The sequence below is a fragment of the Pyrus communis genome, chromosome 6 (genome assembly GCF_963583255.1).
Source record: "Pyrus communis chromosome 6, drPyrComm1.1, whole genome shotgun sequence".
NCBI lineage: Eukaryota > Viridiplantae > Streptophyta > Magnoliopsida > Rosales > Rosaceae > Pyrus > Pyrus communis.
Genome location: NC_084808.1, coordinates 27489377 through 27498962, shown reverse-complemented (window position 1 = coordinate 27498962; position 9586 = coordinate 27489377). Strand labels below are relative to the sequence as shown.

Sequence of the window (9586 nt, the reverse complement as noted above, 5' to 3'; positions counted from 1 at the left end):
TTTAGTCACAATTTTTTTATTTACATAGATTACCATCTAAAATTCTAAAACAGTGTTTTCGTTCTTTTTGCACATAAGTTGCAACTACCAATACGTAACGTTGGTGGCACAATTATGCAGCTACATGATAAGCACCTTGAGACTTGATTCAGAACATAGGGGAGGTTCTCTTATGAATTGGAAACGATTGCTCTTCTTTTGTTAAACAAAACTGATATGACAAAGGCAACCCAACAATCATCCCCGTTTAATTAGGTTTAATGACGTAATTAAGCTTAATGAGCTGGGGACAAAATTTAATCTTAGTGACTCATAACGCATTGGTTGAGGACAGCAACTGATTCCAGCGGCTTCTAATGTGCCAATAATTGGCTATCTTCAGTTTAATCCCCCTCTTAGATCTAGCTTTGGGTTAGTGTCCTTTCTTTAGTTTGGGGCGATGTTGGCGGTTGTTGCAGTGATGGCAGCGACGGTGGCTGCTATTGTGCTGATGGAGATTAGGATTTTGCTATTGTCTTTTCTTACTTTGCCTACAGGCCTAAGTGTACGTGAGATTCCCGTTATGTATTGGGTTGTTGCTCTTCCTTTGTTGGGGCCTGTTTTTATTTTATGTCTTACTTTTCTTATGTAGGGTGTTAGATTTAGGCCTGTCTTGCATATATTGTAATTTTCTTTTCATTAATGAAGCTTTATTTTCGACCAAAAAAGAGTGACTCATAACGCATTGGTTGTGCACAGCGACTCGATCCAAACATATAACTTTATGGCGGCTTCTAATGTGCCAATAATTGGCTCTCTCTCTCTCTCTCTCGATTTGTCAAATGTAAAGTCCACTTGTGTATGATTTTGACTTGTTTAATCCCCTTAAGTTTGGCAAAATTAACAACCGGAAAAGACAATTACAACATATAGAATTTGATCGACCCACTGATGACATAGACTACCAATAATACTTTTAATTGAAGTATAGTGATGACTATACGTGGTTGGAGATGAATTTTGGACTTTGTATTTTATGCGGTAGGATAGGGCAAGTACCAAATTCAATTCCAACGCATGTGAATCACACATGAGTGGACGGAGAGTGACTGAAATGTTTCTGTGATTATTTCTGACCTTTAAAAGTATGAACTATCATAACAAATACGTTAATTGATTCTTTTTAAAATATATATATATATATATATATATATGTAGTGAGATATATTTACTTGCCTGAAACAAGTCTTTTTGACTTCTAAAAATATAAATTGTGGAACAAATCCACTAATTGATTCTTTCAAAAATATATATAAAGTTATGACATATTTACTTACAAGTAACAGTAAAATATCATTCCTCTAATTGAAATAAGGAAGTTTTAACGAAAAATTCGCAGTACTGTTTACTTTAATGAAAAATCATATTTTTACACTAAAAAATCAAATCTTGTATTATTTATTTCATCTTTTGTTTTGTCATTATCATTAAAACTCAAAGTTTTTAAACATTTTTCATTAATTTTTCTCTAAAATAATCGGTAGAAAAAGCAGTGGCACGTGATGTTAATGGATCTTCATTAGGACACGTGCCAAGTAAGCAGACTCATTGAAGCTGTGTCAGCAAACACCCATTGGTTTGGTAAATGAGGACCGAATGTGGCTGGGGAGAGCAATTGGAGTACAGCTAGCTCAAAGGACCTGCAAAGGATAGCCTGATCTTTTTACTGCCTCTGGTTCAAGATATGCTTTGTTTGGCAAAAGAAATCCAACCCAGGCCCACCACTTCTGCTACAACCTTCAGTACGTTTTCACCCAGGATTATCTCCGGATTCTCACATAGGATCAAGAGAGTATCTTCAAATCATATATGTTCATTGGATGTTATGCAAATAGTTTTTATCATATACTATTTAATTTAAAATAAAATAATTTCTAACTGCACGGTACGTTGAACGGATAACATTTGAGGATCCCCAAAATCCGCACAAATAGAATCCTCATTCCGTTTTCACCGCAATGAAGAAAAGAGAGAGACTCTCGTACCGCAGCCGTGACGTTTCATTCCAATATATGACAGCTAATAATTGCCGAGAAAAATTAACATTGTAAAATTGTATCACTGATCCAAAACATCATGGTAACATTCCTTGATATGAAACGTTCCGATCAATTATCCCACTCAATGGTAACATTTCAGGATGGTGAAAACCAATTATCCAATGCCATTCCATTCGAAAAATTAAAACGCACATTGATAATGCGTGTTAGATTTGGGACACCGTCACCTTGGTCTTCATTAAAGGGAGGTAAAGTAGTACCTACGTAAAATAAGGGTCACCACCTACCTTGATATCAAATAACTGGTCATAACTACTGAAAAGACCTGAGAACAAAGAGAGGCACGGGCTTTGTGCTCCTTTAAAGTATAGCAATCCACTCATAAAGCTCCATGAACAACTCCAAGCAGAAACCATAAATGAAAATACAAATGAAACTTCACAAATCCACTAAGCATTTTAAATTCTTTGCGGAAATTAGGTAAAGTAATTAGACTAAATAAGGAGAGATTCGGTAAAGTAAAATTCATTGCAGAAACTTCATAGTACATCACTACATCACGGAGATGACACAGAGATGATAACGTTAAACCCTTCTGCGACAACAAATCAGATCGAGAGAACCCTTTGGACGGCTCTGATAGCACAAGAAAACCCAAGGACTCACACTTAACACTACAGCGCTTATGCCGCTAATCACCGTCTTAATCTCTCTTTAAACAAAGAAAGTAATTGAACTCACATAATTACCACTCTCACTCGAGAACTCCTATGTGTTACTTGAGAGTTCATGATATTACGCCTAATTGCTGCAAAACCATAAACAGAGATTTATGATATTACGCCTAATCGCTGCAAAACCATAAACAGAGATTTAACTTAAGATAACTCTCCTAGCTGCAAAATTTATTGGGCTTGAGGGGTTCATCCAACCAGCAAGCAATGTCATCCTTGCCAAGATCCTCAAAGTCACAGTCGGGTAGACTGCTCGGCTCATCGCTTTCGAACCCGGGAATCTGTATATCCTCAATGCTGCTGTAATTGTCGAAGAACTGCCCAAAATCCTCCAGGTAAAGCGAATCGAGCTCCGGTCCCAAGTTTAGCTCTTGATCAAAATGAAGAGGGCCCAATGTCTCATCAAGAAAACCCAAATCGGGTATTTGCAGCTCTTCAATATTTGTCGACTCATCGGCAGTCTCCTTCTCCAAATCAAGCACACAAGAAGGAGACCTCTGAGAAACGACAGAGTCGGAATCCTCAGATGAAACAGGTTCGACGTTGTTGTAGGAATTCTTGTTGGAAACGACAGCTGAAGCTGAGGTAGCAGCTGCCAACATTTCTTCAAATTCGAGCCGCTTGGCCTCATAGGCCTTTGAGGCGTCCTCCGCGGTATTGAAAGTACCAAGCCAGAGACGAACCCCTTTGAAAGGATCACGAATCTCAGCAGCCCATTTCCCCCATTTGCGCTGCCTCACGCCTCTGTAAGGAGAAGAGGACTGCCGATGGGACTTGGCGAAAAGCGCCTTCTTGCTGGGTTTTGGGGTTCTGACTCCATTGCTGTCTTGACTTGAGCTCTCTGGCTCGGCGGTGCCTGGCTTCGGGTGCGCGGATGGGCAGAAAGTAACTTCGCGAACGAAGCGTTTTGGGTTTTTGGCAAATCTTCTCTCTCTTCCTCCTTCGTCCTCGCTTGAAGATGAGTCATCAGTGGCGTCGGGATCGTAACAGATAATGCGAACTTTCCTCATAATCTTGGACCGGTGAGCAGGATTGGACTTTTTCATTCTGTCTCGCTGATTCAGCGGCTGTTTCCGAGGCACAGCCATTTTCAAAAATTAGTTTCAGAAAATGGCTAAAATCTTCTAAACCCCTCAAAAATACCCAAAAAAAAAAAAAAAAATTGAGATTTGATTTTGAGATGTGAGTGGTATCAAGTTAGATCCCCTCTCAGGAATAAGAAGAGGGAAGAAAATCGTTTTATATGAAAAGCCCCAAAATATTGCGATCCAGAACAAGTCCTGCAAATTACGAAACAAGAACTAGTAAGATTTTGAAAAATACAAAATAAAAAATCAACCCAGAACCGAAAAACCCACAAGGCTTTAACAAAGATTTAGAGAGACTAACCAAAACCCACATACCTTTTTGGTCTCAAACTCATCGAAACAGGTCGAATCACCGGGTTGAATCTCTGCCGGAAAAAGCAGAGAAGCATAAAGCAGACGGCAGAGCAAGCAGCAGTTAAAATCCAGAGCTTCGACGGAGCCCCAATCACCACCAAATCAAAGCTAGCCGACATAAAAACTCTCCACACAGCCTCCTTCACTCTCCTCCGTTCCTCAGAGAAAACCCGAATCCAAAACCCTCTGTAAAAATATCTGTGAAATGCTGGAGAGAGAGCAAACGCAGAAAAGGAAGACTATTAAGGGGTAGAGTGATAGCAAGATAGAGTCGCTGCAAAACCCCTAAAGATATATATAGGAGCTTTGGTGATCAAAAAAGTTAGAGAGGATTACGAATCTATGGCCACGATTTAACGAGACAGGGATCAGAGGTGGTGGTCAAATTGTTTTCTTCGATTTCTACAGAAACACAAAAAATTAAAATTAAAATTAAAACATAAAAAATGACCTTCAATTAAAGATTTAAAACCCAAATCTCTATAAAATTAAATTATCGAAAAATCCCAGAAACAAAAATTAAATAAAATATTCAACAATTTGAAGAGACCTTTGTGTTGCTTTCTCGCTCCTCAATATTCTATTCCACGTCTCTCTGCCTGCCTTTGAGATTCAGTGTTGGCTTTTTCTCTATGCTTCTCTCTCACACTCTCGCCATGCTGCTTTTTCTCTCTGCGGTTAAAAAATTCATTTAAAAACAGAGATGGCGAGCGTGGGAAAATAAATTTATAATATGTGAAAGAAAAAAAAAAACCAATTTTGGAAATTAATAAAGGACATGTATCCTCTCCAGGCCCAGTGATCATAATCCACCAAATCACATCATTCGGATTATTGAAATTTAATTCAACGATTAAAATTGTTATAAGTTTTAAAGTAAATTACTGTTTGTAATCGTTAGATTAAATTTCAATGATCCGGATGATGTGATGGTATGAATTATGACCGATCCATATCCATTAATAAATACCATTTAATTAAAAAATGTTGTGGTTGAGGACCCATCACCATACATGATGCATGACCCTCCCATCCGAGGTTCATGCATATCACCCCCGAGTCCTCCGTCACACTCCCGTTCGCCAGCTGTGTTCCACATTGTACAATCGTACGGCTCTGGATGGCCTATCTGAGCGGGGTTAGGTGGAAGAGTCAGTCCACGCAGTGAATTGGCTCGGTTCTTGAGAGAATTTCCAGGCACGCGCTTCGGACGGAGCGTGGTAGGATGTGTGGGTTTTTTTAGGGGCAAAACGCAGCGCCGCGAGTCGGCAAAAGCGTATTTCTCGTGTTGTAGAGCGGTTATTTAGGTAATTTAGCCGTTTGGTATTTAGGTGCCAAAATAGGAATTAATATTTGTCATATGAAAAATATAAGGAACTATTTTAAAGTTATAATCTTTATGAACTCTCTAATTTAAGGTATTAGTACTGAAATTATGTCAAATATAAGATGACAGATAGTACACAAAAAGTTTGGACTCGATTGGAAGAAAATCTGGACCATGATAATTCTCAATTCACAAAAAAAGATTTTTTTTGGACCCTTCCCTTGTGAATCAATATTCATATAGAGTTTCACCTACAAATCTTTTCTATTAATTTTGGAGGCCAAACTTTTTTATGAGTGAATCGATTTGACAAAAAATAAAAACAGGGTGCAAAGTACTTAATTAGAATTTTGGAGGTCAGATTTTGAGCTCATTTTTATCTTTTATACACTCTTGTTATTTTTTCATTCTCGATTTTTTTAAATTCATCCGATCTCATTGTCGAAAATTAAGTTACCACGTAAGAAATAAAACTGGGTGCAGAGTACTTAGTTAGAATTTTAAAGGGTTTTAATGATTAATAAGGAAACTAACCAGTTATTAATTTGAAGTTAATTAGTTAACATATTTTCTTGGTCAAATAATTATCAGTCAACTAAGTTGTGATGACGGAGAAACTTATGCCCCAAGGAACACGCCAATTTAAACGTCCCATCCGTAAAAACTAAAAACACAAATACTATCATGGCACTACCCCTCGTTTCTACAATCCATGGGTCCCAGCGAAGAGCGCACACACAGCACGTGACAATTTGGACGTCGATTTTCTAGAGGAGCCAAAGTTGATCCGACGGTCCGTAGCATGTCTGCTCAAGAAAAAAATGGCGCATGTACTATTTATGTCCCACTCCCCAAGCAACCATGGACTTTTGGCACTGGTAGGTGACAGTCCATCACACTAAACGCACAGTCCAATAACTCTATGACCAATACTCCACTTAAGCCTGGTTAACATCATGATTACGACTAATTTGATGTCTGAATAGCTCAAATAATTCACTTCCTGTATCACATTTAGCCAGATGCTTGGGTTTTAGTGTATTTGTTTCATTTAAACAAAATTATGTATCACTAATAGGAAATAAACTCATTAGTTAATATTTAATTTATATCTCAATTATCAACAATTATGTCATTTGTTATGAAAATGGTATAAAATTTAAGTAATGCTACGTAAACTAAATTTGTTAACTAAATTACGTGTCAAGAAATAAGCATGTTAACTAACACTTCAGTAATAATTTAATCATTAACTTTCATGTTATTTAGTTTACAAAATTTAATCTTTTTAGCATTATTCTTAAAAATTTGGTATCTCTAACAGTGCTCTAGTGAAAAAGGAAAGAAAACACAATGACGTGTGAATAATGTGAGTACGTCTCACATCAAAACAATAACAACAAAACTTATTCTACTAAATATGATGAAATGTATAAATCATATAACGCTACTTTGTTTTAAATGCCAAATCCTTCTGTAACTCCAAATATTTTATATCACTTCATAAATTTTTTTTTTCAAATCTTCTTAAATATTTTATATCACTTCGTAATCGTTTATCGTATATTGTGTTATCAGAAATTATTTTAAATTTTATCATTCAAAATTAAATATAAATAATACTTAATAAAATTAACTGTAGGATGCATAAAGAACGATCACGATACAATGATTCCTAGAGTTCCCAAAAAGCGAAAATGATCCTCATCCAATATTCACTATCAAAGGGCAAGTATCATGTAACGTGTATAAAGTGCAATGCATGGACATGATGGCATGGCATGTATGGTGATGTTCATCATGATGTATATATCCATGGAAATGACGCATGCAAGTTCACCAAAAGTAGATGTCGGAGATGGCCAAGTGGGCCACGCAACTAGCAATGAGTGGACCGAAGTCCGGTTCGCCTCCGTTTCCCGCCAAAGGTGCCCACAATCCCTCTTTTTCCCGCCAGAACACCCATTTTGCAGGTCTGCCCCGAACCAGATGCTGCCACGTGTACCGCGGGGAGACAAGTGTCTTCGCGCGCTTGGGTCGTCCCGCAACTTCTAGGAAAGCCCGCGCGTCGCCCACCTTTGCAATATTTTGTTTTTGGGCTGAGATTTGGATAATTTGGTATGTTTCTTAAAATAGACGTAAATACTTTTGCTGGTTACTATCTGGGGCTTTGGTTATTTGGGATTGAAAAATACGCTCCACTCAGCTACTCTCCTGATAAGACAGATTAGAAATTCATACGTACCAGTAATGTTATTAACCAACTCATTTTTATTTTTAACACAGATTTTAATTTTTCGATTGTTAAATCAAATAAATTGAAAAAAAGTAACAATGGTGTGTGAATAGTATTATGCTATGTTTTTCTTTTTGTTTGTAGATAAGTGCATTGTTACATCAACATCATTTCGCAACGTAACTAATTCACATGTTAGCCTGCACGATAAATAAGGTTTTAAAAGTTGTTAGGCGCTAGTTAAGTGGTGCATTGAGGCTTAGACGGAGAAGGCGGATTTAAATAAATTTATTATATATCGTATAAATAAGTGCCTATTTATACTTTCAAACATACATAATTGTATTGTGATATATAAATTATAAAATAAAATGACATATAAATTAAAGGATCATAACATATTGAAAAGATGGGAACAAGCATATAATGAATGTTTATACAAGTATTCAACAAGTATTTTTCAATTAATTGAACAAAAATAAAATTCAAAATCAAAGTTATCGATTTCTATCTAAGTGAGAGTCACCACACAAGCGGGTGTCTAGGCAGACTAAACAAGTGTTTAGGCCGGCTAAATAGACGCTAGGCAGGAATTTTTTAAATTATGACGACAAACCTATCATATGAAAGTCTATATATCTATCTTGTGTTTTAATTTTTTTATTAGGTCAAGCGTCTTCAGCTCGGCTCGATGTACGTGTCGAACAATATTTTTTCAAAAGTCATGGGCTTAAAATATATGCAACATGTTATAAAGTAAGTAAATTTAACATTAAATTACACAACAAAAAACACACATTTAAACACGAATACGAAATTAGTACGAGGGGACAAGTTTAAATTTTGATGGGATGGAGACTTTGGAGTCGTTCGGAAGCAGAGAAACTCTTAATAATTGCAACAGTGGACTTCGACTTGACTATCAATTTTTATTTTTATTTTTCCTATTATATTAATAAATTAAAAGAAAATGATTTATACCAAACTTGACTTAGCAACCAAAATTAATGCCTACTCAAATCTTCAAAATCTGTGGTGACATTTGATACTTGTTGGACGAACATCTTGATATTTATTGGTAAGGTTGCGAAATCTAATTACTTTTAACCTTTTTTCAAATCAATAGTTTCTTTCGAAGAAGATAAGTTTTGCAGACATTAGCATAGTCATGTTCCATAGAATTTTTTTACCGTATTCTTCTTTGTGCACGTCATTTTAACACCTAACTTCTTTACTCGCAATTTAAATTAGTATAAGACCATTGCTTGTGTAAGGAAAAGAAATGCACCTGAAAATTTTGGTTACAAGAAGCATATGCCATATGACGTCCCTGACTCTAGGCAGCAGGGTCTCTTTTTTTTTGGTGAATGGGCAGCAGGGTCTTTGATTCAGAGATTAAAGATAACTGATCGTTTTGAATTGAATAGCAGACTAATTACCACATATATGCCGACCTTCCAAGGTTCAGATCTTTGAGAGAAACATGGTTGTTCAAGCCGTGACAATTTTACGACATAACACGTTACATCTGGCGGAGTTTGCATGAATATAAAACTTGATGTGCGTAATTAAAACACGATTAACACTCAACTGAGATTTTAATGATTATAATACAAACCATTTTCATTTTTCAGACGAATAGTCCGTTAATGAACTCGTGAATTGGGATGAATGTGATACGGATGTATATAAATAAACCAGAACACGACTCATTGCCACCCGATGCGAACATAACCAGAGCTTGGGATGGTTACCGGCCCAAATACCCATGAAAGGATTGAAGCAGTAAGGCAGCAACACAGATAAGG

General features: G+C 36.6%; 1 protein-coding gene across 1 annotated transcript; it reads right to left on the bottom strand.

The window, feature by feature from the left end:
- Window positions 1–2548: 2548 nt before the first annotated feature.
- LOC137736811 (ethylene-responsive transcription factor ERF119-like) lies at window positions 2549–4903 on the bottom strand. The gene is made up of 4 exons (XM_068476083.1): window positions 4766–4903; window positions 4552–4617; window positions 4177–4423; window positions 2549–4053 (listed from the first exon to the last, which is right to left on the bottom strand). The coding sequence occupies exon 4, from the start codon at window positions 3859–3861 to the stop codon at window positions 2932–2934; it is 930 nt and encodes a 309-aa protein (XP_068332184.1). The 5' UTR covers window positions 3862–4053; window positions 4177–4423; window positions 4552–4617; window positions 4766–4903; the 3' UTR covers window positions 2549–2931.
- Between the last annotated feature and the right edge of the window lie 4683 nt (window positions 4904–9586).